Source organism: Kockovaella imperatae, assembly GCF_002102565.1.
Source record: "Kockovaella imperatae strain NRRL Y-17943 chromosome Unknown BD324scaffold_1, whole genome shotgun sequence".
Classification (NCBI taxonomy): Eukaryota; Fungi; Basidiomycota; class Tremellomycetes; order Tremellales; family Cuniculitremaceae; genus Kockovaella; species Kockovaella imperatae.
The window spans coordinates 846,819-871,978 of NW_019028941.1; the positions used below are offsets into that span (position 1 = coordinate 846,819).

General features: G+C 52.5%; 15 protein-coding genes across 15 annotated transcripts; 10 read left to right on the forward strand and 5 right to left on the reverse strand.

Annotated features, from left to right (window-relative positions):
* Positions 1–102: 102 nt before the first annotated feature.
* Positions 103–1,248, forward strand: BD324DRAFT_585895 (hypothetical protein). The gene is made up of 5 exons (XM_022013740.1): positions 103–251; positions 310–584; positions 638–885; positions 954–1,113; positions 1,166–1,248. Exons 1-5 carry the CDS (start codon positions 152–154, stop codon positions 1,190–1,192), a joined length of 810 nt encoding a protein of 269 aa, XP_021874496.1. The 5' UTR covers positions 103–151; the 3' UTR covers positions 1,193–1,248.
* Positions 1,248–2,150, forward strand: BD324DRAFT_612185 (thioredoxin-like protein). Its single transcript, XM_022014365.1, has 5 exons — positions 1,248–1,492; positions 1,577–1,594; positions 1,660–1,777; positions 1,836–2,031; positions 2,077–2,150. Exons 1-5 carry the CDS (start codon positions 1,403–1,405, stop codon positions 2,132–2,134), a joined length of 480 nt encoding a protein of 159 aa, XP_021874497.1. The 5' UTR covers positions 1,248–1,402; the 3' UTR covers positions 2,135–2,150.
* Positions 2,151–5,276, reverse strand: BD324DRAFT_612188 (peptidase family M41-domain-containing protein). Its single transcript, XM_022014366.1, has 14 exons — positions 5,059–5,276; positions 4,126–4,998; positions 3,961–4,070; positions 3,822–3,913; positions 3,667–3,773; positions 3,477–3,621; positions 3,279–3,430; positions 3,159–3,225; positions 2,978–3,110; positions 2,867–2,928; positions 2,671–2,822; positions 2,519–2,622; positions 2,413–2,479; positions 2,151–2,354 (listed from the first exon to the last, which is right to left on the reverse strand). Exons 1-14 carry the CDS (start codon positions 5,140–5,142, stop codon positions 2,199–2,201), a joined length of 2,304 nt encoding a protein of 767 aa, XP_021874498.1. The 5' UTR covers positions 5,143–5,276; the 3' UTR covers positions 2,151–2,198.
* A 25-nt stretch (positions 5,277–5,301) lies between these two features.
* BD324DRAFT_612195 (hypothetical protein) lies at positions 5,302–6,997 on the reverse strand. The gene is made up of 6 exons (XM_022014367.1): positions 6,453–6,997; positions 6,306–6,412; positions 6,181–6,260; positions 6,042–6,141; positions 5,709–5,999; positions 5,302–5,665 (listed from the first exon to the last, which is right to left on the reverse strand). Exons 1-6 carry the CDS (start codon positions 6,712–6,714, stop codon positions 5,333–5,335), a joined length of 1,173 nt encoding a protein of 390 aa, XP_021874499.1. The 5' UTR covers positions 6,715–6,997; the 3' UTR covers positions 5,302–5,332.
* Positions 6,998–7,123: 126 nt separating this feature from the next.
* On the forward strand, positions 7,124–8,543 carry BD324DRAFT_612206 (hypothetical protein). The gene is made up of 7 exons (XM_022014368.1): positions 7,124–7,294; positions 7,393–7,479; positions 7,526–7,552; positions 7,591–7,894; positions 7,932–8,132; positions 8,173–8,257; positions 8,298–8,543. Exons 1-7 carry the CDS (start codon positions 7,265–7,267, stop codon positions 8,365–8,367), a joined length of 804 nt encoding a protein of 267 aa, XP_021874500.1. The 5' UTR covers positions 7,124–7,264; the 3' UTR covers positions 8,368–8,543.
* Positions 8,544–9,747, reverse strand: BD324DRAFT_612215 (EVE domain-domain-containing protein). Its single transcript, XM_022014369.1, has 10 exons — positions 9,670–9,747; positions 9,589–9,617; positions 9,518–9,534; positions 9,422–9,480; positions 9,335–9,368; positions 9,242–9,286; positions 9,184–9,199; positions 9,078–9,132; positions 8,880–9,039; positions 8,544–8,839 (listed from the first exon to the last, which is right to left on the reverse strand). The coding sequence occupies exons 1-10, from the start codon at positions 9,727–9,729 to the stop codon at positions 8,556–8,558; spliced, it is 759 nt and encodes a 252-aa protein (XP_021874501.1). The 5' UTR covers positions 9,730–9,747; the 3' UTR covers positions 8,544–8,555.
* Positions 9,748–10,481: 734 nt separating this feature from the next.
* Positions 10,482–11,502, forward strand: BD324DRAFT_647729 (Vps51/Vps67-domain-containing protein; the record flags this gene model as incomplete). Its single annotated transcript, XM_022017707.1, has 5 exons — positions 10,482–10,785; positions 10,826–10,921; positions 10,967–11,022; positions 11,091–11,295; positions 11,336–11,502. The coding sequence occupies 5 exons, from the start codon at positions 10,482–10,484 to the stop codon at positions 11,500–11,502; spliced, it is 828 nt and encodes a 275-aa protein (XP_021874502.1).
* On the forward strand, positions 11,496–12,983 carry BD324DRAFT_22978 (hypothetical protein). The gene is made up of 2 exons (XM_022012230.1): positions 11,496–12,061; positions 12,118–12,983. Exons 1-2 carry the CDS (start codon positions 11,918–11,920, stop codon positions 12,814–12,816), a joined length of 843 nt encoding a protein of 280 aa, XP_021874503.1. The 5' UTR covers positions 11,496–11,917; the 3' UTR covers positions 12,817–12,983.
* A 519-nt stretch (positions 12,984–13,502) lies between these two features.
* Positions 13,503–15,722, forward strand: BD324DRAFT_23002 (hypothetical protein). Its single transcript, XM_022012232.1, has 4 exons — positions 13,503–14,441; positions 14,481–14,631; positions 14,672–15,377; positions 15,429–15,722. Exons 1-4 carry the CDS (start codon positions 13,611–13,613, stop codon positions 15,538–15,540), a joined length of 1,800 nt encoding a protein of 599 aa, XP_021874504.1. The 5' UTR covers positions 13,503–13,610; the 3' UTR covers positions 15,541–15,722.
* An 83-nt stretch (positions 15,723–15,805) lies between these two features.
* Positions 15,806–16,375, forward strand: BD324DRAFT_647732 (hypothetical protein; the record flags this gene model as incomplete). The annotated part of the gene is made up of 1 exon (XM_022017708.1): positions 15,806–16,375. The coding sequence occupies one exon, from the start codon at positions 15,806–15,808 to the stop codon at positions 16,373–16,375; it is 570 nt and encodes a 189-aa protein (XP_021874505.1).
* A 172-nt stretch (positions 16,376–16,547) lies between these two features.
* BD324DRAFT_647733 (hypothetical protein) lies at positions 16,548–17,702 on the forward strand (the record flags this gene model as incomplete). Its single annotated transcript, XM_022017709.1, has 3 exons — positions 16,548–17,157; positions 17,220–17,462; positions 17,521–17,702. The coding sequence occupies 3 exons, from the start codon at positions 16,548–16,550 to the stop codon at positions 17,700–17,702; spliced, it is 1,035 nt and encodes a 344-aa protein (XP_021874506.1).
* Positions 17,703–17,928: 226 nt separating this feature from the next.
* On the reverse strand, positions 17,929–18,890 carry BD324DRAFT_647734 (hypothetical protein; the record flags this gene model as incomplete). The annotated part of the gene is made up of 3 exons (XM_022017710.1): positions 17,929–18,033; positions 18,092–18,176; positions 18,229–18,890. 3 exons carry the CDS (start codon positions 18,888–18,890, stop codon positions 17,929–17,931), a joined length of 852 nt encoding a protein of 283 aa, XP_021874507.1.
* A 568-nt stretch (positions 18,891–19,458) lies between these two features.
* On the forward strand, positions 19,459–20,827 carry BD324DRAFT_612232 (hypothetical protein). The gene is made up of 3 exons (XM_022014370.1): positions 19,459–19,927; positions 19,975–20,254; positions 20,328–20,827. Exons 1-3 carry the CDS (start codon positions 19,523–19,525, stop codon positions 20,756–20,758), a joined length of 1,116 nt encoding a protein of 371 aa, XP_021874508.1. The 5' UTR covers positions 19,459–19,522; the 3' UTR covers positions 20,759–20,827.
* BD324DRAFT_23129 (nuclear protein DGCR14) lies at positions 20,696–23,244 on the reverse strand. The gene is made up of 4 exons (XM_022012233.1): positions 23,037–23,244; positions 21,791–22,975; positions 21,508–21,742; positions 20,696–21,457 (listed from the first exon to the last, which is right to left on the reverse strand). Exons 1-4 carry the CDS (start codon positions 23,142–23,144, stop codon positions 20,856–20,858), a joined length of 2,130 nt encoding a protein of 709 aa, XP_021874509.1. The 5' UTR covers positions 23,145–23,244; the 3' UTR covers positions 20,696–20,855.
* Positions 23,245–23,843: 599 nt separating this feature from the next.
* On the forward strand, positions 23,844–25,005 carry BD324DRAFT_647737 (hypothetical protein; the record flags this gene model as incomplete). Its single annotated transcript, XM_022017711.1, has 3 exons — positions 23,844–24,056; positions 24,140–24,538; positions 24,580–25,005. 3 exons carry the CDS (start codon positions 23,844–23,846, stop codon positions 25,003–25,005), a joined length of 1,038 nt encoding a protein of 345 aa, XP_021874510.1.
* Between the last annotated feature and the right edge of the window lie 155 nt (positions 25,006–25,160).

Consider the following 25,160-nt stretch of genomic DNA (forward strand, 5'->3'; position numbering starts at 1 on the left):
CGGACTGATCTTGTAGCGAGACGGAAACCCCGTCTCCGCAGACAACCGGCCCGGTTCAGCCGGCCCGGTCCTCTGTCCGATAGGGACATGACTTGGTGGTGTATAACCGCATCATTGTTCATAGCAAGTCACGAAGAAGCCTCAATCAACAATGTCGGACGAAGGCAAGCTCGCGGATACACCCCAGATCCCGGCCCTTGACCTGTTCTCTCTGAGAGGTCAAGTGGCCCTGGTCACGGGCGGCTCCAGAGGTAAGTTTTGTATTCGAGCAGTGGAGATTGTCAACTGGAGCTGATGGGCCGACTGCAGGGATTGGAGCGGCAATGACCATTGCATTGGCTCAAGCTGGTGCAGACGTAGTATCCGCTCAGCGTGATACGTCCAACACATCGACTCGAGATGCTATTCGAGCTCTTGGACGGAAATGCGAAATTATAGGATGCGATCTGACGGATAAAGAGAGCGTCAAAACCGTGGTGCAGCGAGCCGTGGACGCGATGGGCAATATTGATATCTTGATCAACTGTGGAGGCATGTTGAAGAGGCAGGATACAGTCGATATCACCTCGGCTGATTGGAACGAGGTAAGGGCTACGCCTAGCAAGTTGGCAAAACGCAAGCTTAAGCCTCTCCCCAGGTGATCGACACGAATCTGACTGCTCTCTTCACCATCTGTCAAGAAGCTGGCAAGCATATGATCCCTCGCCGTCGCGGAAAGATCATCAACGTCTCGTCTCTGAACGCATTCATTGGTGGTGCTCGAGTCATTCACTATACAGCTGCCAAGACAGCCGTTATGGGTTTAACAAAAGCCCTGAGTAACGAATGGGCCAAATACAACATTCACGTCAATGCCATTGCTCCAGGATCCATTGCCACAGACATGTGAGCAGTCTTACGAACGAATTGTCGGGTGGAAGAAAGGTGTGCCGGTGGCTGATCAGACGGCGTAGCAATACGGAAGCTCGGAAAGATCCTGCATTCGTCAAGAATCGTCTGGTCGGTACGCCTGGAAATAGATGGGGAGCTCCAGAAGACTTTGCTGGACCAGCGGTGTTCTTGGCTTCGGCAGCCAGCAATTATGTATCGGGAGAGACCCTGGTTGTCGATGGGGTGAGTTCGTCTTCCATGTGAATGCCGATACACATGTTGACAAGGTGTACAGGGTGCTTTGGGCAAAGGGCCCATCTAGAGCCTTTGATTGCCATTCCATTGCATGAGCAGGCAAAATGCATTGATATTTACGGTATATATCGTACCATTATCATGACTCCACCTTTTCTCCGTGTTCAAAGGTCTATAATTATAAACATCATCACCAGAGTCGTCGTCGTCGTTGTCTAGAAGCATTTTCTCGATTGCTTTGTGAAACTCCCTTCACGTCCCTTGAAACATTGCAATCATGAGCTCCTCATTAATTGGAAAGCCAGCACCAATCATCAGTCTTCCCAATATCAGAGGAGGACAATACGAGCTTCCGTTAGGACACAAGGTGGACCATAGCTCCGGTTTCTTCGGAAAGACTGGTGATCGCTGACAATATTTTGTGTGTTTATCTCTTTCTTTACCGTACCAGCCAATTGCGTTGTTCTTTGTGAGTCGCCCTGGCCGTTCTATGGTGCTGTCAGAGATATACTGATACGACATATCCGGCTTCAGTTTCCCAAAGCAGGCACCAGTGGATGCACGACGGAAGTCTGCTCGTTTCGAGACGCTCAAAAGGAGAATGTGACATTTCAGCGGTATCCAGATCTAGAGATTGTCGGCGTCAGTGCGGGTGAGTCGAACAGCTGGCTGTACACCTGGTCTTCCATTCCTGATGATCTTGAGCTTAGATCCCGTGGCGAAAGGCTTGAGCTTCGCGGACCAACATAACTTACCGTTCCCATTACTGTCTGACGAGAAAGGCTCGGCTCGTAAAGCATACGGAGTGGAAAAGTCGCTCTTTGGGCTCGCCGATGGTCGTGAGACGTTTTTTATCGACAGACGAGGCATAGTCAAGGGAACGCATCGCGGACTGGTCAACGCAAAGTAAGTCCAAATTACATACAACGGACACAGTTGATCGTCTTTCAGGGCGCACGTCCAATTTATCGAGCAAATGCTGAAGGAAGCAGGGGAGGAAACCCAGTGATAACGATATCTGCAGACCCATGATCGCCGGAAATTACAATGCAGTGATGAGTGTCTATATGCAACTATATGCCTTCGACGATCGCCCCCTGGCCCAACTTCTCCGCTGCTGACTTGAAACTCTCCCCGACATTCAACGGTCGGTCAAGCTTTTTACCCTGAAGCACAAGTCTGACTTCATCCAGATTCAGAGTCTCGTACTCGACCAAGGCGGCAGCGAGCTAAGCATAGTAATTCAGTGGGTTGCAAGCATGAGAAAGACGAGGATGTAGAACATACCTTGTGCAACTCGTCCTCATGGTCTTTCAGCAACTTTACTGTCCGCTTCATCCCGCTGTCTAAGAAGCTACACGATTATGAGCATGTAACGTGGTTAGGGACATACTCTTTGATCTCCCCTTCGATCTCATCCTTCTTTTTGCTCGACAGGTATACTGACTCTTCATCACCATGCGCTACCAGGCCAACCTTGTCACTGAAACCATAGCTCTGTAATCGATCAGCAGTGTGGATCACGGCCACTTGACCTAGACTTACTCGGATCATCCTAGCGGCGACATCCGTGGCCCGCTGCAGATCACTCGAACAGCCAGAGGTCACATCGTCATGCCCAAAGATCATCTCCTCAGCTGCACGACCGCCAAGCGCTACGTCGATCATCGCCCGATACTCTTTCCTTGAATATGAGTCTGGAGGTGTTTGTTTAGTATCTCTCCTTGCACGACGGACTCACCTTTGTCCTGCTCAGGAAGCTGAAAAGTGATACCGAGCGCCGGTCCCCGTGGCATAATCGTCCTTCCTCCGTGTCAGCTGAGGATCATCAAGGGATGCAGAAAAAGCTCACACTTTGTGCAGAGGCATGGCTCCTGGTGTGTGAAGTGCGACCAAAGCGTGTCCCCCCTCGTGATAGGCAGTAGCGCGCTTAGATTCCTCAGTCACGTAGTGCGACCGTCTCTCAGCACCCATCAAAATACGGTCTAGGCAAGTTAGCAGCAGCTTTCCCTGCCGAAGAAGGCTGAACGCACCCTTCGCCCACTCGAAATGCTTTAGCTGAACGGTCGTTGATCCTTCACGGGAAGCTTTCACGGCGGCCTAGATCATGTCAGAACGCGGAGCTACCAGGGACTTGTGATGCCATTGCTCACCTGATTCACTAGATTCTGCAAGTCGGCTCCGCTCATTCCTGGGCAGCCACGGGCAATAATGCTTGGATCAACCTCAACATCGTACTGGACCTCTCCCATATGGTGTTTGAGGATCTCAATTCGACCTCGCACGTCTGGAAGACCGACGACCACTACGAAATGTCAGTTCAAGCCCATGAGTCTTACTGCGAAACGCACCGTGTCGATCGAAACGACCTGGACGTGTCAGAGCCTTGTCCAAAGATTCGGGGAAGTTCGTAGCGGCAATAATGATGACCCCCTCGGACTGCTCAAATCCGTCCAGTTCGACCAGGAGTTGATTTAATGTCTGTTTCATGTAGTGCTGAGAGATAGTCAGCTCAGAACTGTCCAGGACTGAGCATCCTACCTGGTCCTTGGCACTACGTTTCGAACCGATCGCATCTAATTCGTCGATGAAGATGATGGCAGGTGATTTTTTCCTTGCAGTAGCGAAAAGCTCTCGGACACGCTTGGCTGTAGTATTTTTAGGCACGGCGTCGTTAAGAAGATTTTGTCACTCACCTCCGACACCGACGAACATCTCGTCAAAGCTCGATCCACTGGCAAAGAGGAATGGCACTCCTGCCTCTCCAGCGACAGCTCGTGCAAGCATACTACACGAATCGTCAGAGAACCGAGTCCGCTCCTAGCGGGTACTCACGTCTTTCCAGTTCCCGGGGGACCGGTGAGCAGAACTCCCTTTGGCAGCTTGCCGCCCAAAGTTGAGAATTTTTCCGGGTTTCTAAGGAATTCCACGATTTCTTCCAGTTCCTGAGGGGATCGATTGTCAGCTGAGAATGATCTGGATGACTTTTGTGTGACTGACCGCTTTGGCCTCTTCCACACCGTGCACGTCGGCAAACTTGACCACTTTGCCCTCCTCTGGCTCAAATTCCGCGGGACCAGGACCAGCTTTGAGTAAACCGGTATTCTCCATGACCATACTGAGTATCGTCAAGAAGATAAATCCCCAGATCAGCATTCCAAAAAGCCATCTTGCCAGTCTTGCAGCATTCATCTGGGCAGTTGGAGGGGCCATTTGAACGTAAATGGGTGAAAGAGGGGTACCCATACCGGATGTCGAGCCCGCTGCGCTTGTCAATAGCGATGAGGTACTAGCTGTGGTATCTGCCGAGGCACTATGAGATGTTGCTGGTGTTGACAGAGACGAAACGAGAGGGGATGCCGAGGTAGTTTTGGATGAGGATTCAGTAGCAGTTGTTGTATCGATAGGCGTGGTCCATGCGGAGGCTGAGTTAGATTTGGTAGAGCCAGACGAGATCCCATGATTGCGCATGGCCTCATCTCTTTTCCTCACGCTCCTAGCAATGTCTGACAGTCGACGAGTAGCTCCTAGCGATTGAAGATAGAGGTTCCAAGCGTCCTCACTCTCCAGCAAGATTTTCTTCCTGGCATCGTCATTCTCTTCCAGAGCCACTGTCTCGTAGTATTTCGCTAGCCCAGCATATTCTTGACCCTCTGCTAATGCTTTGAGAAGGTCCAACTGAGCTTGAGGGGACGATGGATTGTCCAGTGCCTCTGATTCTAAAGCCGCGATCTTGCTTTGGAAGGGAGTGAGTGGGGAGTCGAGGTCATCGGAAGATGTAAGGCTGGCGGCACGAAGGGAGGACGAGGCGAGTGTGCGAAGATTCACCGGAGAGATGCGTCCCATACCTATAACAGAGGACCTGAGAACAGCCTATAGGGTAATGATCAGACGTAGACCGAAGGCGAAGACAGGCTTCGATATTGAACTTACAGGAAGGCCTGCTGGCCTGATAAACCCTCTACATCTCATCAACGGCTGGATCAGCTCCACACTGAGCCCTAGACGATACACCATCTCTACTCTGGCCCTCACTGGGAACGCACACGCAGTTCTCGAGCTCCAGTCGTCAAGCTGATTCTACGATGTAAATGAAACAGACAGTGACGAAACGCATTCGATATTTTCTAGCCGAGAACATTTTTGTTCCATGAAATCGGCAGATCGGTGGCGAGTGGCAAGATCAAAACATACATACTGTGGACACCTAGCGATATACAGGCTGCTGGGGGACACCGTTGTACTGATACCCTCCATGATATCCTTGATATGTTGGGTATCCATGTTGCACCATCGTCATTGGCTGCAGGTGGGCGGGCTCAGCTCCAGCACCACTGCTTTGACCGCCCCAACGCCATGGAGCATGCTGCCGGTTCCACATCTGTTGCCAATACCAATTCTCGTATGCCCAAGTACCTGGAGGAGCGGGTGGGCCTCCACGATTCTGGCGGATATTTCGATTGGGGTTCAGCCATGAGTCGGGGTTCTCAGCCAGGAAATCTTGCTTGTCTCGTTCGGACAAACGAGAGAAAGCCAAGCTCTACCAGGTCAGGCCAGCATAGCATACGACAAAGTGTGCTCACCTCCCGCCTCATCTTTGCTCTACGCTGTGCAAAGTATATAACTGCGCCCATTCCGATAAGAGCGAGCACAGCGACAGTGACGCCGATACCGATTGCGAGTTTATGTCTATCCGTCTCTACTGTCCTCTCGAAAGGCAATTGACCAGGCGTATTGGTAACGACATTATTGTATATGGTCCTTGTGCTGGGGGAGGGCAGGGGCGTCGACGTAGGTAAGGGAGCCACTGAGAGGGATTGCCAGGCGAAGAAGGACTTTTCAGAGATGAGTGGTTTCCGACAAGTATTTTCGGACTAGGAGGGGCAGTCAGGTGAAGGCGGCGTAACATGGCTCACAATGGTAGGTTGCAGCCAAGTTTGATTGATGACGAACATATACCAGCCTGATTCTTGAAAGACAAATGGATAGGACGTCGCGTAGTTTATGACAGTTGCCCTAGGTCGTCAGCCTTTATCTGATCCATCTTTGGCTTACCCGCATAGACCATCGCTACCGAGAGGCACAGCACTAGCCACTTCGGGATTGCTCTGTCCACTCGAGGGGAAAATATTCACCTGGTGATTGGTCAGAACAGACATTGACAGCGCTTTAGCCCTCACCCTGTAGTTGGGCAAGATGAGCAGTGGCTGAATCTGCCTGATCCATCCTCCAATCGTCGGTGCAGGCTTCGGAGTAGGATCAACGAATCCGAACGAATAATTCAGGCCTGGATATGAGCGTTGAGTAATGAACGGATTGCAATTCACCAGCATAGACAGGGTGCCAAGGGTCCGGCATGATCAGGCCCATCTTGTCGGCCAGCGGAATAGGTGTAGCGATTGGAACCAAGCGGCTGGTGCTAACGATATCAGAGGATGAAGCGACTGCAGATTGTACAGTGATCGTCGGGACCAGAGTCTCTGTGTTTGCATCCTGACGAGCATGCCAAGGGGTGTCAGGTGGTAGTGCGGCGTTGACGCTGGCGGTCAGGATCAGCGTCAGAACTGCTCGACCTGAATCTGACAGCATTCTGCGGAGAGTGCTGTGAGCGATGAATGAGGACGAGCCAGCAAGAATGTTGCTTCATGTCAGTAGTGTCTCCCAAAGGAAGGTATAGCAATTTTTCGCGCCTTCAAGGACGGCGTTCAACGAGATCGTCCATAGTTGTTGATTTCATGGCCATCAGCCAAGAATCGACCCTCTGAACATGGCAGGCAGACAGCAATACTGTCACAAATGAGACTGTGGTATCACCGACCCGTCCCCCATCACCACCGAGCAGGTCTTCGTAGCTACCAGATACAGCTGATCTACTCTGACCGAGGCTGCTGCGACACCGGGCGCGGGGAGGCCGGCGACGACGCGTCACGTGATCTCTGACGTCAGTCGATCAGTTCTTAAATTGCGCGTCGTTTGAGTGTGCAGCCACCAGAAGTTGAAATCCTTTCTTCTCTACTACTATACGACATTACATCCGTTGTCTGCCCCGACGTCTTGAGCACCGTGACGGCGACGACTTCCTTGCTCCTACTATCTCATCCTCACACCTCCATAGTCTTGCATCCAGGTTACCTTCATCATGTCAGTCACAGACGGACTTTTGATCAAGGTGAGTTTCGCGGGCTCGTTGGCCACCCAACGTCCCCCGGGGGCCAACGACACGCGGTCGGATCCAGTCGCGAGTTTGCTTACACTCTGATCCTTCAGATCGCAAACATCGTGGTCTTTGTCGTCTCACTCGGATCCAATGTATACAGCGTTGCAGGCCCCGAGGACATGTATGGATCGTCCAAGGTGAGTTTAAATATTCCCGTGAGCCTCCGACTGACGTTCCGCTCAGACGACCTACATCACGCCTTCATACTATGTGAGACCAAATATCATCCACCCGGGACTGACTTTGAGGCATTCTACGTTTGGTCTCTGATCCACCTCTTGCTGCTTGGAACCATGTTCTTCCAATTTACAGCTCGAGGTAAAGAGATCGTCGTTGATTCTATCGGATGGCGATTCGCACTCCTCGGCGTCTTCAATGCCGTCTACGTCTTCTTCTGGTCCCGACACTGGTACATTCTCGCCTTTATCCTCAGTCTCCTTGTCTCGGCCACCGTCAGTCAAATCTACTACGTTGTCAAGAAGAACCATTTCAACCGAGAAGGATGGGCTGAGGAGGTCTTTGTACACTTGCCATTTTCCCTATTCCACGGATGTAGGTCATGTGGCGACATCTTGAGCTGACCCGTCAGGGACCATCGTCCTCGTCGTCCTCTCTGGATTTGAAGCCTTTGGCGTCGACTCACACACCCACAAGGCGGGTATCTGGACAAAGATCTTTGTCTTCCTCGCTTTCGTCTTCCTCGAGACCACTGCCGCCGCATACGCATTCGCAAGCGCAGAAGGAGACGCAGCAGGCGCGGCCGCCATCACCTGGGCACTCTTCGCCATTTGTGGGTCAAGGGCTTATCGTGGAAGCTAATTATTTGCTAGTCATTCACCAACGAAACACTTTCATCCACTGGTCCGCCCTCGTCTTCTTCATCTTGTCGCTCTTCGCCATTTTGAAATCCCTCTAGTGAGTTAAGTGCTCCCGATGTATTGCTGACTCCTCGTAGCTCTGCCGTCAAGGGCGGACGAAACATCCTTCATGACGAAGAGCGAGCGCCTCTCGTCGGTTCGTCGTAAGGATTACGAGGATTCAGGACCGATTGGACCATGACCGCCTTCTGATTCCGTCACGAACCTAATCTTTACGAGCCCCACAAGCTATCCTGTGAGATTTGAGTAACCCATGATCGATCACACGAAAGACCGAATGACTGAGACCAAGAAATCTGTGTACATGCATCTGATTGCGGACCAGCGGCCTCATGCTACCTCTTTATCCTTTTGCTTCTCCGAGATGTCTCCGGCTGCTCCTCTTTAGGTCCTTCATCGATGGCTTTGCGTCGGGCTTGTGATGAGGCTTTATCTGACACTTTGGCCTTCTTGCTCATAGCCGTGTGAGCCTCGTCGGCTGGCGCCTCGTTCCCCACGTCTGGCTCCTGCTTTGTCGACGTCTTCTTCAACCCTTTGGCAGGCAGCAGAGACTCCCATCCGCCTTTCGTTCCAAGCTTCACGACTGCCTCATAAGCTTCGTCCGTAACGGGCTGAACACCTGGACTCGTTAGGATGTGATGTCCTGCGGTCCACCGTACTCAGTCTGCCCCGATTCACCAACGCCATGCCTTTGATAGCCTTCAACCCATCTTGACCAATGTATCCTGCTTCCTCAGGTAAAGAGGGCAAGCTTGCCAATTGCTTGACGAGAGCGAGAGTTGGAGGATGATCTAAGCGTTTCTCGAATTTGACGTCGACCTGACATTTTAGCGCTAGTGAGGAGGTCAAGATTTTACCATGAACCAGATGGGCTTGTCTTTGTCCGTCTTTGCGTCGAAATAGGGATGGGACCTATAACACAGTCAGCATCATGGGCGAGGAAGAATGCTCTCCCCGCCTCACGCGTCCCAGGCAGTGTCTTTGCTTTGTTAACGAAAACAAAACGTGGGGATTTCCTTACAATCTGGATAACCTTCTCTGGCGATGGTAGCTAGGGCGAAGACACCTGGAGTACGATTAGCTGGAATCACACTGGAGAAGCTGCCAAATTCACCAGGCTCCTTGCAGTTTGAATGGTAGAAAAGCACCTGTCCAAGGGTCAGTCGCCGGTACGAGGGCCAGACATGACATCACTATGTACCTTGTCGCCCTTCTTCATCCTCTCTTTCATTATACTCTTCGCCTCGTGGTTCCTTACACCTTGGCGAGTCAAAATATGCGCAATAGAGGACCTCACCATCCCAAGGTGAGGTACTGTTGACCCAAATATCAACGGATCCGCGCCTGAAAGAGTCATGACATACTCACCCAATCTTCTCGAAATCATCGACTGAGAACTGGGGAGTGTCAAACGAGCAATGCGACTGTGCTCATCGAATCTGATCCTACCTTCACATCTTTCCCTTTGACCACCCTTGAGTCGGGCTCCGCCTTCATGAGCCACGGCATCGTGGTCAGAGGAGAGGGAGGTGAAGTATGGATCAATACGAATCTCGCGACTGCTTTCCTCGGCATTCCGAAGACCGGTCTGTGGCACATCACCTGCCGCTCCGCGTACTTGCGATGACAGCCGATCGTGTACGGCCTCTGTCCGCCGGGATACTGGGACTGACCGCCGAGTTTCATTGACGAGCTCGGAGTCAGATATCATGATCACTTCACAGCTCCTGACATCGGGGCATCTCGCCCCTTCTCATTTCGACATTCGGAACGTCTTCAAAAAATCACACTAGCTAGATCTCTGTCACTTTCGTGATCCATCTGTTCGACCTGCATCTCCTGACCTCTGTTCGCGTCCCACACCTTTCAAGCTCATTGACAGTTCCAGAGCTACTTTGGCCTGGATACAGCGCTATCGAGCACACGGAAGCCGCCTCCGTCCCTATTTCAATCGGCAGCTATTTTGCCCTGGTCTCGAGAACTAGATGACATTATGTCGGATCTGTCTTCAAAGCATCTGACTGGACAGAACTTAATGTGAGACGTCTGCCTGGAGTGTACGATGTTAGATCATGCATCTCTCTCATGTCAATGATACATCAATCGGTGAGATAGATGAGATGGACCAATTACATAAGTAGTCTAGTACCACGTGGCGTTCAAGACAGGTCGGCCTATGGGCAACCGCACTCGCCTAGGGTGAGGCTCCTTCTTTACATCTCAACACGCCTTCTCCTGGGCCGATGAGCTAGAGTATGCCCATGTCGTCGCCCGTCTCTGGGCATGCGTCCAAAGGTGCTACTCCCATCCGACATGGGAGTCCAGTCGATGCTGCCCGACCGAGACTTGTTTCACCCAGAAATAGTGATGGGATAAATACCCCGACCAAGAGGAGTACAGGCGGCAGCGGCAGTGGTGCAGGAGGTGCAGGGTCATTGGAAGCTCGCAGAGCTAGAAGAGCAGAGCTGAGACAGTTCTATGGGATTAAAGAGGGCCAGAAAGCCGACAGCGGACAGTCGGGGGACGAAGCAGGGAAGGCTGATTCAGGGGATCCTTTGGACATCGGTGAGTGTAACGTTTGAATCGCTCACTCACGCGTTCTCAGACTCCTCATCGTTCAATGCTAGCAAATATTATGAGAACTTGATCACTACTGCGTCTCTGGCGGATCTGATCAAGACTGCAAATACTCTTTCTGCTGGTGAGGACCTCCCGTACATCCATGCGTCAACTTATCCTCGCTTAGATGTGGGCAACTTGCAAGGCTCAAGACATGCCCTGGTATATAATCACCATCATCAGGTGAGTCTCCAACTATACGGGATGACCCTGGAGATGTGCGGAGCCCGCTGACAGGGTGCCATTCATAGCTGTTCGCGGCTGGTGACACCATCGCCCAATTGAATTCCCGAACACCACAGCTTCTCAGCATCATGACCTCTCTACAAGATTCCTTCTCCGAGATCTCGCGTTTGGCCGACTCGGTAGCTCTCCCTGTGGATTCGACAGAGCATTCATCCGAGGAATCATGGGCCAAGAATGTCGAGAGATTGAGATTGATGCGGGTCGCCGAAGGTAAATAATCCATTTCGCTCGCACTGATGGATCTTCTCAGAGCCAGCTGAGAGAATCAACACCTATTTTGACTCCTTTCGTTCACGCTTAGAGACCGAAGCGGAGAACAGTGACAACGCCAAGCAAGCTCTCCAGTCTTGTATGGTGTTGGTCAATGCCTTAGAGGACGACCGCGACGAAGCCGTTGTCGCGGGGAAGCAAGAATAATTTACGAATCATTTTGACGTTTCACCCAATAACCCCTGCATCTTTGTATGAGCTTTGCTCAACCTCCTTATCAGGTCTGCAATAGCTTACTCTCATCTCAGATAAACCGCACAAGTCACGCCTCGCCTCATCATTCATGCATCATATCGGGAATTCGCCTAGGTCGTCGCCGATACTGACAGTGAAATGTCTCAGACGGTCGCGCGATTTTGTCTTTTTGAAACTCCGACCTCCACCTTGCAGAAGAACGATGGCAGTTTCCGAAATGGCTGATGCGTGAATGGGAGAGAAGGTGACCTGGTCATGCGCTTGTGACCATGCCGTGTGACGGGCGACAACGGTATCGGAGCAAAATGCTCTGACGCCCATCGCCTCCATCCCATCTCCTCCATCCCATCTTCCATTGTCATCATCAATGACATTGCAGTACGCTCGCAGATCCAGCATTATCGACCCCATGTCCAATGCTATGTCCATTCAAAGCACTGTGGATGGGCTCAGTGGAGCTCAAGCTCCCAATACTCATGGAATTCTCGCAAACTCCACCGAGGCGATACAGGTGAGCGAGTTGGCGAAATTCATTATGCACAGAATTGACTGACGCGCGTCCAATAGCGTCTCATTACAAGATTCCCATACGCCTCTAGTCCTCAGGCTCTGACTAAGCCTGGCCCATTGTTGCCCCTCGAGGTCCTCAATATGTCGATCTACCATGTTCGGGGTGATGGCCATCGAGATGCGCTCGCATCTCTCCGACTCGTCTCTAAAGCATTTGAAAAAATTGCCACTCCCATTTTCTTTGAAGACCTCACCCTCACGCGACGCAACTTTTTCGACGCGATGCCTCTCGCCACGACCTCCAAAGAGCGTTCCCATGAGCATGCGGAGCAGCGTAAAGCTCGACTTATGGGCTACGTCAAGCGATTGACTGTCAAGAGTCTGCCCGTGGGATCTTCCCTTCGGGCTTGGTCCCAATCACAGGTGCTGGCACCGAAAAACTCTGTAATTTTCAAGTCGATTGATTCCCTCAATTTTCAATGTGTACCGTGGACAATGAAGAAGCCTTGTGGTGTTAAATGGTTTGCTGGGCAAATTCACCACTTCTTCCCAGAAGATCAGCTCCGCCTGGTCACACTCGGTTTCGTTGGCAAAATGGACGACGTCTTCGATATCAAGGTGACCGATACACTATTCACACGACTCAGCCCCGTTGTCCGCCAGTGCACGATCGAATACCTGCTTCCAGCTGGTAGGATGCCGCACGTTGTCCCAGGCGCTCCACGACATGTCTTGTCCTTGCGTAGTGGTGAGTGATCGAGATAACATCTTTCCAGTATTTCTGCTGACCTACTTAGGCGGACGCATGCTAGCCATAGACGTCATCAGGGATATCGTACACATGGCCGATACTTATGTCGACAGCATAGAAGGAGACGGCACCGAAGGCGACGTACCAAACCCATGCTACCTACCTGCCGAATTCATTCTCATGCGATGCTCCAGCGCTATGGCATCTACGCCCCTATTCCAGGAGATGGATATGGGACGGGGACACATGGTCCTCAAATCTACTCAACACACGCTACGTCTGCTCTTGCCCAAAATAAGGGAACGATATTCGAATAGGAAGAATGCCCCGCCCTTGATACTAAAGGAGCGCTCGAAGCTGGATTCGGCATGATTGATGGCCACCGTTTGTAGTGTTCTCTGTGCATTTATAATTATTGATGCATTGCCTGTTCCAACGGAAATACATATAAAATCGAGAAATGGGCGATCATGTTGCCAACAACCTGTTCATATTTCTCACATTGACCATGAACGACCCACACAGTGTCATGTTGTCACAACATCCCTGTTGCTTGCTCTGTCCCTGCCTGACAAGATACATGCTATGTCTGCAGATACACTTTCCGCCATCCTTTGGTACAAAGATCCAGGGGTTGAATGAACATGTTATCCTGGGCCTAGCTCTCGACGCTCAACATCTCTTCCTCTTCTGTCCTACTTACAGTCTTCCTGATTCACATGGGTACATGTCATCAGGTCATCTATCTCCCTATCTCACATCATTGTCAAGATCCCTTGCTCTCTCCTGATCCATCAGCATGACCCGAGATAGCTTGATCTCTTCAGCAACCAGCACGACTTACCCTTCGACCCTTTCGTCCTTTGACAATTCAGCTCTTGGACTTACAGACTCGCCTAGACATGCCTCATCAGCTCGATCTAGACCAATGTCTCAACCTCATCAATCTCTTCTATCACCTGCACCTCTCACTTCCGCAGCTGCAGGGATCGCTCCTCCGGCCTCGCCGTCCCTATCACCATGGCGAAGGAGAAGAACGAGAACGCCGGGAGTCGAGGAGGCCGATCCAGCTTCTCAAGGGAAGCATCGGCCTGTGCCTCAGTCTACTGCTCTTCAGGATCATCCCAAGATGACTGCACCACCACCTGTGCCTCGTAAATACTCCCATCCATCTATCCGTACATCTCATTCCAAGAGCTCCTTCCAGGTCGTGTCTGAGGGAAGAAAGATTGAACACAAAGCCTCGTCCGAACGTGTCAGCCAGGATCAGCCGAGAAGAACTGTGCGCAAGCAGCGTTCTGGCCTTACCGAGCAATCAAATACACCGACGAAGACACAGGCCCTAGGCGTGGAGCCTCAGAATCCTCGAGCCTCAACCCCAGAAGCCAAATCAGCTTCTAAAGACGACGACCACAGAGCACATGATTCTAGTGGACGATCCATCGCCATTCCTGTCCGCAGACAAGCTCAAGACTACGGTCAGACAGCACAAACAACACCCTCAAAGCAGAAACCTGCTCGAGCGGCTGGTGTCGCTACTCCCTCACACCGACTCACGCAACAAGACGCCGATGATTCACTGGCTAGGCAATGGGAATCCGAGCTTTTGAAGGCCGCAGGGGATCTCAGAGTAAGTTGCATCAGCTTGCATGGAGCTCATCTGGCTCAGCTGGACCACCAAGGTGACAATCTTCGGCAACATCGAGAAGAGCTGAGAAGGAAGGATCGCGAATGGGAAAACAGCGGAACATGGGAAAGCACGCAGGATGCTGCCAAGCGGGCGGAAGAGCGCACACGAAGGGAAGCGAGCAGAGAGATCGGTGAGTCTGCGCATCTTGGCCAATCTCTGACGACCTGCAGCTTATCCCCCAATGCAACCCCGAGCACCAATTCGAGCTGCTCCCTCTGGCGTAACGTCTGTCCACGTTGGCGTTCGACCACGGGTGCATCCCTCTCGAGTCGACGAATCCACGAACCGTAATCAGCCTGACCCCTCGGTCCCTGTGCCATTATTTTTGCCCAGCCTTTCACTACCAGACCCGCTGCCTGGCGAGGACACAGTCAAGGGCAGCTACAACACCCGATACACCACGGAACTGATGGACAAAGCCAGGGCAGAGTACGAAGCATGGCTGGGCGGGAAGTCTGAACGGGAAGGTGGCATAGGCGATGATCAAGGTGGAGTGGGCGACTTTATCCCTCGAAACAGGCATGTTGCACTGCCGAAAGCTGTCGGCGGCCAGACTCCCATGGAGAGCTGGGACGAGCCCCGCAAGACGAACAAAAATGGCACTAGTTCTGATGGCTCGAATCGCATCGCTACACCACTCGAAGGGGGATTTCCATGGAATGGATACGGATATCTGCCAGACATGATAGACCCCTCCCAAGCATTCAACGGTGCGAATATGCAGATTCCTCCTGGTTGGACTCAGGATGACCTGGCTCGATGGTACGCTTCTCAAGCTGCTTATTGGAATCCATATTGGTGGTCGCAGGCCATGCAGAACCCTCAAGTCACAGAGTCACAGCAAGACGAAGTGTCAGAGGTGAACAAACCTGCGGCGTGAGTCTGTTCGACGTATCTCTCAACGTCCAAACTGAGCCAGCGTCGTAGTGGCAAGGTTCATTTTGCCGAATCCCCAGACAAGACAAGACTCAATCCCAAATCCTCAGCCGCGTCCCTTCACCAAGACTACGTGGATCAAGGAATGTATTCTGACCCGTGAGTGACTTCTACGCCTCCCTTTGGGACGACATTTCCGGTCTCGGTGTTCAAAGGCACTTATTCTCCACCCCTTTACCCACATCTGAGCGTCATATCGACATTCTTGAGCTCCCCTTTGTGATTCAGACCTTGACGGCCGGATTCGTCCATCATAAAAGGGTTGATCAACGCAGATCCCCCGATATGCTTTGTTGTCTTTTCAGCCTCGCCTGGGCAACCTCTTACCTTGTCTTCTATTCAGCCTCCAGTAATTATACGGCTTTGTCATGTTCGGCGCTTCTCCCACTCTGGACCCCATGACTCTTCAGTCGATGGGCCGTGGCGGTATAGGCATGGGGATACAACCTCAAGCATACCAACAGCCTTTAGCACAGTCTACTGCCTATGGCGGTGTCGGCTTTGGATTGAGCGGTATGGGACCTATGGGCTCTACAAATAGTGTGGGAGGAGGGACAGGCATGGGAGGAATCGGCATGCCGATGATGGGATCGCCCATGGGAGGCATGCTGGCTATGCCGGGGATGGGTATCGGCTCCATGGGAGGCATGAGTGGACTCGCAGGTGGCATGCCTGGAATGGGCATGAACCCCATGGCAATGCGCGCAATGGCCATGGCAGGAGGCGGAATGGGTATGGGAATGAGAGGGGCACTTTGCAATGGGTTGGTCTCTCCGTGGCTTCGTTCCCGTTCGCATCGATTCGAAACCATCATCTCCCATTCACTCCTTGATCCCTCTGCCCTGCCACGTCGACACCGAGGATGTGTCAGGAATAACAACAATGCTCGGCGTGTGAGAACTCCTGCACTCCGTTCTGCTGCATTTTCTGCCCTTTGACTTTCTTTGGGAACTCCTCGACGCAGTGGGCAGAGTCCATCCTTTCATTGACCGAAACCCGAAAACGACTTCTCTCATGACCTTCCGCTCGGTCGCGCCTCGACTCCATATCCAAAGCAATGCGCTGACGCTCTTTTCTTTGTTTCCTCGTCCATCCTCTGAATTTCCCGCCATGTCGTCAAACTCTCGTTCACACTCTCATTCTCGGTCCCCAAATCCCTCTCGTGACTCCTGCGCTCATCGTGCTGCTGCTGGGGTGGCACATTTGACCTCTTCAAAATCCCCTTCAAACCTCGCTTCGAATCGCGTCCAACCATCGCTTGATCGACACGCTCGTTCAAATTCTCGACATACTTCACCGGACCGGCGTCCTGGTACTCAACGATCTCGATCGGCTCCATCGCCCCAATCTCGAACGGTACCGCCACCACCTTCGACGCATCCGCCGCCACTCGCCATTGCACCCTCCACCGGTGCCGTCAATTTGCCATCCAGAGCAAACATGATGGCATTTAACCCATATATGGGCATGATGGGTGGAGCTCCTGGGGCTGGGAGCTACTCTAACATGGGCATGGGTGGGCCGTTTGACCCTCGTATGAGCATGATAGGGCAATATCCGATGATGTCGGGGATGGGGGGTCCCATGCCACATGCTGGCGGAACGCCTGGCGTTGGACCTGGATCGGGTGCCATGAATTCTGATGGGAGTCTGAAACCATTCGACTCGAGTCAAATGAAGCGAGGTAGGATGGGCCACTATGGCTATCTTGAAGGTCGTGGTGAGTGGTTGTTTGGGTAGCCTCGGGAGTTGCGCCTTCTCAATATGTCCACTCCTTTCTAGAGCTCGCCGGCCCTCCACCTGGGCATTTGCCAGCTGGCATGTCACCAATGTATGATCAAGGACTGTCGACTCAAGGTCCGACCAGTCAAATCATGGGCTCGCCGACGGATACTGGGTCCGGCACAGCGCCATCGTCCGCGGGTTATTATCCTCAGACGGCCGCAGGAGGCGCCACGGGAAGAACGGGTCCAAAAACCTCTTGGGGAGACCCAAATGTGGGTCCCAGAGCAAGGTATGATGGTAGTGAGTTCGCCTCAGCAGCTTCACAGCTCTCGTAAACCTAAGTGACGCTTCTCTTCAGCCTCTGCAACTCAGCAAATCGTGCAGGCCGACGTCGACTCTCCATATCCTCTCACGGCCCGCGGAGGTGTCGCTTCCGCCTTCACGAAGTATGAAGGATACGGCCCTGAGCGAGCTGCAGCCAGTGGCATAGATGGAAGACTTGGATGGGCTCACCGCAGGACGAGAGAAGGCAAGGTCTAATTAATGTGATTGGAGGGTTGGCACCCGTAATTATGAGCAGATTTTTCCGATCTTGTCAATGTATGGTCAACTGTGTCATCTGGCAACTATGACGAGCTCTGTGAAGAGGTCGCCGAATAATGAGATCAGTTTGGTACTAAGACATCCCCAATAAGCAACCATTGCATAAGCACCCATTGCCTGTACATCCGGCCAATCGGACATCCAGAGATGGAAATGTGCAGATTCATCGCACAAACTTGAGGACCACGACGAGAGTGATGATGAGGGCCACGAGGACACTGAAGCCTACGAAGCCGTACAGACAACGCTTAGCGTATTTGACTTCAGTCTGAGGATAGAGCAAATCAGCATGAACTTTGCAGCCTCTGGGAGTGTCCCGAGCTTACTTCACGGACGATATCGCACAGCTCCCTCATTCTTTGGGCCTTTTCTGGATCCTCCTCATCTTCGGTGTGCAGCGGTACCCAGAGGCTTGGAAGATCATCAGCTGCTACACACACTAGGAGAGAAATCCGGCACCCACATTGTCATCCCAACGCCCCAGAGAAGAGGGCATAACCAACCCCATTTCCACAATTCCTTCGCCAGAGTGTTGGTTTCCGTATTTCGTTGCTCAGAATATACAGGCAGGTCTTCGCTCGATTGGCCAAGGGACGGGGACACACCTGCCGATACGCCGAATTGTCGAAGATCTGTGGTGAATGCTGTATCGCGTTGCGAGCTGCCACCGATCGAAGGTGGCGGATAAGAGGGGTAGGAAGGGGACGGTGAAGGGGGAGTTGGAGGCGGGTCCACACTCAGAGTGTACAGTGGTGGAGTAGGCAAAGTCGAACGGCGAGGATGGATGGATTCGGCTGTAGGTGATGTCAAGGGAAGATCCGGTACGCTCTCTCCCGGATCTAGAGGCACGGGCTTTCGCTTGATGGAAGTACGGGACTTTGAGCGTGTCAATGTATTGAGGGGGGATGGGGAGCCAGGTGAGTCGGTTGAGGTTGAGCCGAGGACTAGTGCCTCCGTCGGGAGAGATGATGTATCAGCATCGCGCGGAGTGATGATAGTATCGTCGTATGGTGACTCTATGGCGCTAGACGCGAGGGTAGAGGACGTATCGACACGTCGAAGAGATCGTGGAGGCCTCAAGGGCGTAGAGGGAGGGGACGGTGTATCCTCCATGAAAGTCGACATGATGCGCTCAAAGCCGTCTATCGTCTGTGGAGCCGTAGATACGGTGAGTTTGATGATGAGAACACAGACCGGTAGAGAGAAGAGGTGCAGTCCATGTCAGGAGCGGAGGCCATTTTATAAGGTGGGTACCTTTCACTTCATCTTCTCGTCAAGAACCCGGACGCGATGTAGAATTCCCATCAACATCTCGTCAAAGCATATGAGGACATCAGTACCTCGTCTGTGAGTATCAGCCTAATCGTGTCAACGGCTGCGACCAGATACGAGAGGAAAAGGACATCCTTCTGAAGTCCCGCAAAGGGAAAAAGGTATCGAGTACAGTCTGCACCGTGTGAGCAGACGATGATGGATCATGCACTACACAGTCTTGGTGATCATTGATTGATGGCGTAATGAACGAGTCCACTGCATGAGCTGCACAGCGCTTAGAAGCTCGCTGACTCTGCTCATCCATGATCCCACAAGATGATGGGAATGAGTGACCTCAGTCGAAGACTGGATGATTACCAAACCTCCACTTTCTACAGCCGGTCCGACCTCCGCTGACGTACAGCCTATACCTTGATCTCACTACTCTCAAATGTATTCATCATCTGCTTTCTGACATCGCACTTCCACTCGCACTCGCAGCCATGACAAGTCACCACCCCGTTAACATCTTCATGCTCGGAGCGACCGGCTATGTCGGCGGATCATTCCTCTCCACTCTGTTGGCTTCCCCTGAGCCCCCTCACAAAATCACAGCTCTCATAAGATCCAATGACAAGCTCAAAATCTTCGAGAACCTCTCAGAGCACAAGACCAATTGTATCGGTGTTCAAGGCTCATATGAAGATCATCATCTACTCGAAGATCTGTCGGCCGAACATCCTGTAGTCATTAGCGCCGCTGACGCGGACGACGTGGGGATGATCAAGGCCGTCTTGAAGGGCATGAAGAAACGGCATGAGAACACTGGCAAGGTCGGGGTGTTGATACACGTCAGCGGGACGGGTACCATCATTGACGATGCGAGAGGCGAATACGAGGGAAAAGACGTGAGTTGAGCCTCGATTGTTACAGTCGCTGAAGTCCCGAATCCCAGATCTACACGGATCTACCTGAACCATCTTCAGCTCACCCAGATACCAAGACAATTCAAAGTCTACCTGACGATGCGTTTCATCGACCTGTCGACCTTTTAGTCGAAGAAGCAGACAAGGAAGGATACTGTCGTACCTATATCATCCTCCCCGGAACGATCTGGGGAGATCCCGATAACATGGTGGCATTCGAAAAGGGTCTCAGTAACCCTCACAGCCAACAGATACCGGGCGCAGCGGCATTCGGCATTGATAGAGGTCAAGCGGGAGTGACAGGAAAAGGTCTGTCTGTCTCTTTATCATGTACTAAGCCAGATCTAACGTGCTCACTTGCTCCCCCGTTTGGTTTGGCTAGGCCTCAACCGATGGGTACACGTCCATATCCTCGAAGTAGCATCTCTTTTCGAAAAGCTCTATCCACTCGCTTTGGCAGACAAAGCGCCTCACGGAGCGCCCACCAACTCAGGATACTACTTCGCAACGTCTGGGGAGTACTCCATTGGAGAAGCTATGAAGCTGATCGGGGAGGAGATGTTCAAGCAAGGGTGGGCAAGCACTGCTGAAGTCAAACCGTTCTCTGTGGAGGAGTTGGAGAAGAGGTATGGTAAGGACGGCTGGAGATACCCTGGTTCCAATAGTCGCTGCTTTGCGGAGAACTCTGAAAAGATCTTGGGCTGGAAAGGCGTCAGGGGGGTCGGAGAAAAGTCTGGAGAATGGGATGAGTACGTACGCAGTGAGACGAGAAGGAAAGGTCAAGAAGCGAAAGAGAAGAAGTCACAGCAGTAGGACAGCACATTGAAGGACCCAACAAGCTCCTTGGCGATCTCACGAGCCTCCCAGCGTGAGCACCTACATCGTTAAAAGTTCATCACGGTGTATGAAATTATTGCTGTCTCCTCCCTGGACTTGGGGTCCAGCTCATTTTCCCGACATCCCGTCCCCCCAGCCCGCCGCTACCTCCGCTACTCCAACCTGAACCCTTTTCCATAGCAGCACTTCGATTCCTCGCAGACGTTCCCATTGACTTGACACCCATACTTCGTTGTAGTAGCCTCTTTCCAGCCGGTGTCAAAGCCTCTGCCTGTCTTCTGGGCGTCGCAGAAGGAGGCAGCATGTCCCCCAGACCATTCCTTGGTGTACCGCGTACAGAACGTTGTGTACGATCGGCTAGAGCGCGAAGAGTCGATGTGGAGCCGTTCTTTCCTCGCGGTGTGTACGCTGCGGCCCGTTGGTTCATAGATCGACTCGCTTTGTCAGCCAGCTTTCGACCGAGCTCGTCTCGTCGCTTCGTCTCGGGTAGAGTGTACGTCGGGCCGGAGAAGTCGAGCGGGTCATCACTTCCATCTAGAGCACGCGGCGTAGCCAGCAAAGTTCCCCACGTCAGCAAAGACGGCAAGTCGGCAGGTGAAGGTGAAGGATCCGTAGGAAGCAAAGGGTAATTGTCGATGCTAGGCATTGCATCATCATCGCGGCCACTTGGTCGATCTGAGGCAAAGTCAGATTCCCTAGAGTACAGCCACCTGTGTTACACTCACAAGGCGTTCCTTTGACCGCTGCGTCGACCCAGGACCGTGCTGGACTACTACCACGATCGCTGCGGCTGGCTCGACTCCCTGCTGGCCTGACCTCATCGTCGCCGTCGGGAAGCCTCGTATTGGAATGCTTGATTTCCTTTGGAGGAAGCCGGGATGTAGACGTGCTGGCCTTCGGCCTAGCTGGTGGGTATGGCTTGGAATTGGCATCGGGCAAGAACATGAGGTTGTTCATGGCCTAGACGAAACGTTCAGTAAAAGATCCGATCTGAAGTTGTGGGCTCACCTTGTATTTCCACTGATCGACTCCGCTGCCTGCCAGGGGCAAGTCTTCAGACTGCTCATTACCCATGGTAGATCTTTCAATCTGTGCTCGGGTGATACGATCCTCCGCACCTCGCCCTCGACCTTCGCCTCCGCCGCTCGTAACCTCCCGTTGAGGGACGATGGCTCCGTCTTCAACAGACACCAAGGCTGTGGCTGGTAACCCAGCTTCTGTCAAAGCTCGATTGAGTGGATGATCATCCGCCAGTGCTTGTTCCTGTACACCCGTTTTCAAGCTCTGGGACGCCTGACCATCCGAGCGAGTGACCAGGGCTTGAGACGATCCCTCGCTGTGCTTGACCAAGGCCTTTCCGCTGGAGTCTGCGGTAGGCTCTTCCTCGTCCGCTTGCTTATCAGTCTCTGCGGGGGCAGCACCGATCAATTTTCTGTCTTTCCACGCCTCGCCAACGTCCTTCTCCGTGCCACCCTCAGCCAGACCTCCGATCAATCTCTGCCCATCCGCATTGACCCTCCAGTTCCCGCTGGTCGCGGCATCCAGTATCATCTGCCGTTTCGTCTCTCCTTCCAATCTTCTCTGCTCTGCCTTCTTCTCCGCTTCCCATGCCCAGCCCCAACGTTCTTCTCGTCTCCTCTCATTCTCCTCATCAACGATTTGTACGAAGGATGCGTTATCTTCGGAGGTATAGTTCATCTGAAAAGCGTCAAGGGGCAGATCATCCCTCACGCGATTGACAGGCTGTTTCCGCTTCTTTTTCGCTCGAGTTTCAGGCCCGGGTCCAGCTTGTCCTTCTCCATAGTCCCCTTCAAGCTCGTCATACTCGTCCATGTCGGATGGTCTCCTCCTCGTCGAGCCTTCCCCATTTTGCATGATAGGCGTATCCCATGCACGAGCTCCTACTGGCGTCCGGGCAGCTCGCCTTCCACCAGGTACGTTCATATAAGGTGTTCCCATGTTCTCCAGCTCGGCTCTACGATCTGCTTCTCCACCTTGACGGGACGAGCTGCCTCGACCGCCTTCCTCTTTCTGTTGGGCCAGAGCGGCGAGTCGTCGAATAGACGAAGAAAGGAGTTCTGGGTCATTATTGGTCAGAGCTTGGAGGTACGCATTCGTAGCGTGAATATGGGGTAGGTTCGGGAAAAAGTCTCGTGTGATGATATGTGATAGAGCGTCGGTATAGGTGTCTTCCTGAGACATTCGTCAATCTCTGTGCAGGCTGGGCAAGACCCAAGTCGGTGGGTCCACTCACATCCAGTACTTGCTGCTGGTACAGACTGCGCTGTCCCGCTCGAGGACCCTCTATCAACCGAGGACCGCTTCCCTCTCGAGGAACCAGGCCGTTGCCATTGCTTGACATGGCGATGATCGCCGCTCACTCTTGTCTTGGGTCGAGATGATAGGTGGAAAGACGAGTGCAAGTCGTCTTGGGTTTCCCAAATCAATCCAAAATGCGAGAGAGCGTCTGCTATTTTGGCAGTGGCATCAGTAATGATTGATACCGAGTGGCAAAACAATGAATGGTATTCCAAGGAGTCAGAGGCTGACAGCTGAGCTCTAATGCGTCGAGATTGGTCGAGTGGACCAAGACCTCCGGATCCCCACCCCTCCGGACCCATGCACTCGCTCAACGAAGACTGCACCTATATGCTCCAGCTCCCATTGAGGGAGTGCTTAACCCCTCCGCCACTCTGGCCCAGACAGGATGCAAACCCCAATTCCCCCCAGTTTTCCCGATGTTGTTCGACCTTTTTTCTATTTTGACCTTGAGGAAGTGGACGACCAGGACAAGTGCTCTACTCTCCATCGGGACGGCATCGAGCGTCTCTGAGGGAGCAGGGTATTCTGAGGTGACATCGTTCAAAGCGAGACCAGGAAAACAAACGACCGTGGAAAATTCGGCGATTCTCTCTTGGTAACTTTAGACTCCTCAAGTCTGGAGGGTGATAACATCGGCATCGATTCACGCGCTGGGTTCCATTGGAACGCTTTCTGCTTTTATACACGAGTGAAAATACATTCGCCCTTGAACGAGGTCCAGACTTGACATTCACTCGCCATGGCCACAGCACTCGTCGCCCGGAATTTGGGGGGAACTCAGACAACTGCGCATCCCGCGACGTCTGGTGCGACTGCCCTATTCGCAGGTGAATCAGGCAGTAACAGTTCTGCAACGACCAGTTATAGTGCACTGTTCCCGACAACTACTCAGAGTGGAACCAGTAGCGACGATGGGGGACCGGGCAATTCGACGAATGTATACTACCTTGTTGTGAGTGAGCTCTCAAGAGCTGCAATCATGGGAACTCCTATTACGGATGATTCGATGACCGACGCATACTGACTTGTCGAAAGTTCCTAGGCGTCCTCGTGATACTACTCTGCATCGCAGGATGTATGACGTACCGGGCCTTCCGCATCAGAAGGCGTTATCGAACAGCTACACAACTAGCCATCGCCCGAGGCGATCGTCTCCCGCCAGATTTTACAGCCAATCGAGAAGACTTTTGGGGTCTGGGTGGCCTCGCAGGTTGGAACTCGACGGGGTTGGATCGACTCGCCCTCGGGGGAACACCACTGGTCGGAGGCGCTCAATCTAAATGGAGAAAGATACCAGTTTTATGGGAGCATATGGCGGAGGACGAGAAGCTGTCTGAGGGCAGGCATAGCCGTGAGGGACAGGGCATGTCAAGCAGCAGGGGAGGTCATGCTTGGGATACGAGTGCTGCAGACCAGGATTGGGATAGCTCACAAGTGAGCAATCCGAATCTTGACAGTCGCTGATAGACTTTCAGCCTCTTTCCATTCAATCTCTACTGCCTCCGGACCAAGAGCTTGACTTGGATATCGCAGCCGAACAATCGTCACCACGTTTACCTCGATCATCTGGACCTCGACCTCGTCCATCACCACGCATGTCCTTCACTGGTTTTCATTTCAGTCATCGCCGAAGATCTCGTCACGAGTCGTTGGCCGTAGATCCTGATCAAGCGAATGGTGATCCACCGACGCCAGAATTGGAAAGAGAGCTGGAGGACGGGGAAGAGATTAGAGTTGGTGTTGTCATTCGCATGCCTATGCAGGAGGATCCCTTGGACAGACGTTCAAGGAGGACTACAACAACAGATGATGATCAAGATGATGATGTCGAGGAGATTGGATGGAAGCCCGGAATGGAGTTGGGTGTGTGGGAAGGCACAGTGAGGCGGTCAAGAAGGTGACGAGGATTTTGCTGGCTCTCTACTTTGTATCTGTTCCGTCTATCCCACGACTCTCTCTCTCTCTCTTGTATCTCATACATCCATGGCTATCACGCTGCTGCTTGCTGATCTTCATCGCGCTCTGCGTCATAAAAACATCGACGGAATCAAATTAT

Bases quoted from the DNA above. Each gene is read 5' to 3' on its own strand.
- BD324DRAFT_585895 (XM_022013740.1), top strand. From the start codon at position 152: ATGTCGGACGAAGGCAAGCTCGCGGATACACCCCAGATCCCGGCCCTT. The intron at 252-309 runs GTAAGTTTTGTA...GGCCGACTGCAG, and splicing joins GGTCACGGGCGGCTCCAGAG to GGATTGGAGCGGCAATGACC. The intron at 886-953 runs GTGAGCAGTCTT...CAGACGGCGTAG, and splicing joins GGATCCATTGCCACAGACAT to CAATACGGAAGCTCGGAAAG.
- BD324DRAFT_612185 (XM_022014365.1), top strand. From the start codon at position 1,403: ATGAGCTCCTCATTAATTGGAAAGCCAGCACCAATCATCAGTCTTCCC. The intron at 1,778-1,835 runs GTGAGTCGAACA...TCTTGAGCTTAG, and splicing joins GATTGTCGGCGTCAGTGCGG to ATCCCGTGGCGAAAGGCTTG. The intron at 2,032-2,076 runs GTAAGTCCAAAT...ATCGTCTTTCAG, and splicing joins CGCGGACTGGTCAACGCAAA to GGCGCACGTCCAATTTATCG.
- BD324DRAFT_612188 (XM_022014366.1), bottom strand. From the start codon at position 5,142: ATGGTGTATCGTCTAGGGCTCAGTGTGGAGCTGATCCAGCCGTTGATG. The intron at 2,623-2,670 runs GTAAGTCTAGGT...GATCGATTACAG, and splicing joins TCGCCGCTAGGATGATCCGA to AGCTATGGTTTCAGTGACAA. The intron at 2,480-2,518 runs GTATGTCCCTAA...ATAATCGTGTAG, and splicing joins ATCGAAGGGGAGATCAAAGA to CTTCTTAGACAGCGGGATGA.
- BD324DRAFT_612195 (XM_022014367.1), bottom strand. From the start codon at position 6,714: ATGCTGTCAGATTCAGGTCGAGCAGTTCTGACGCTGATCCTGACCGCC. The intron at 6,261-6,305 runs GTGAGGGCTAAA...ACCAATCACCAG, and splicing joins TCATCTTGCCCAACTACAGG to GTGAATATTTTCCCCTCGAG. The intron at 6,000-6,041 runs GTGAGCCATGTT...TGCCCCTCCTAG, and splicing joins CTTGGCTGCAACCTACCATT to TCCGAAAATACTTGTCGGAA.
- BD324DRAFT_612206 (XM_022014368.1), top strand. From the start codon at position 7,265: ATGTCAGTCACAGACGGACTTTTGATCAAG. The intron at 7,295-7,392 runs GTGAGTTTCGCG...CTGATCCTTCAG, and splicing joins CAGACGGACTTTTGATCAAG to ATCGCAAACATCGTGGTCTT. The intron at 7,895-7,931 runs GTAGGTCATGTG...CTGACCCGTCAG, and splicing joins ATTTTCCCTATTCCACGGAT to GGACCATCGTCCTCGTCGTC.
- BD324DRAFT_612215 (XM_022014369.1), bottom strand. From the start codon at position 9,729: ATGCCGTGGCTCATGAAGGCGGAGCCCGACTCAAGGGTGGTCAAAGGG. The intron at 9,369-9,421 runs GTACATAGTGAT...ACCCTTGGACAG, and splicing joins GGATGAAGAAGGGCGACAAG to GTGCTTTTCTACCATTCAAA. The intron at 8,840-8,879 runs GTACGGTGGACC...TAACGAGTCCAG, and splicing joins GGTGAATCGGGGCAGACTGA to GTGTTCAGCCCGTTACGGAC.
- BD324DRAFT_22978 (XM_022012230.1), top strand. From the start codon at position 11,918: ATGACATTGCAGTACGCTCGCAGATCCAGCATTATCGACCCCATGTCC. The intron at 12,062-12,117 runs GTGAGCGAGTTG...CGCGTCCAATAG, and splicing joins ACTCCACCGAGGCGATACAG to CGTCTCATTACAAGATTCCC.
- BD324DRAFT_23002 (XM_022012232.1), top strand. From the start codon at position 13,611: ATGACCCGAGATAGCTTGATCTCTTCAGCAACCAGCACGACTTACCCT. The intron at 14,442-14,480 runs GTAAGTTGCATC...CATCTGGCTCAG, and splicing joins AGGCCGCAGGGGATCTCAGA to CTGGACCACCAAGGTGACAA. The intron at 15,378-15,428 runs GTGAGTCTGTTC...CCAGCGTCGTAG, and splicing joins GAGGTGAACAAACCTGCGGC to TGGCAAGGTTCATTTTGCCG.
- BD324DRAFT_612232 (XM_022014370.1), top strand. From the start codon at position 19,523: ATGACAAGTCACCACCCCGTTAACATCTTCATGCTCGGAGCGACCGGC. The intron at 19,928-19,974 runs GTGAGTTGAGCC...CCCGAATCCCAG, and splicing joins GCGAATACGAGGGAAAAGAC to ATCTACACGGATCTACCTGA. The intron at 20,255-20,327 runs GTCTGTCTGTCT...TGGTTTGGCTAG, and splicing joins AGCGGGAGTGACAGGAAAAG to GCCTCAACCGATGGGTACAC.
- BD324DRAFT_23129 (XM_022012233.1), bottom strand. From the start codon at position 23,144: ATGTCAAGCAATGGCAACGGCCTGGTTCCTCGAGAGGGAAGCGGTCCT. The intron at 21,743-21,790 runs GTGAGCCCACAA...CGTTTCGTCTAG, and splicing joins TCGATCAGTGGAAATACAAG to GCCATGAACAACCTCATGTT. The intron at 21,458-21,507 runs GTGAGTGTAACA...ACTTTGCCTCAG, and splicing joins AGCGGTCAAAGGAACGCCTT to ATCGACCAAGTGGCCGCGAT.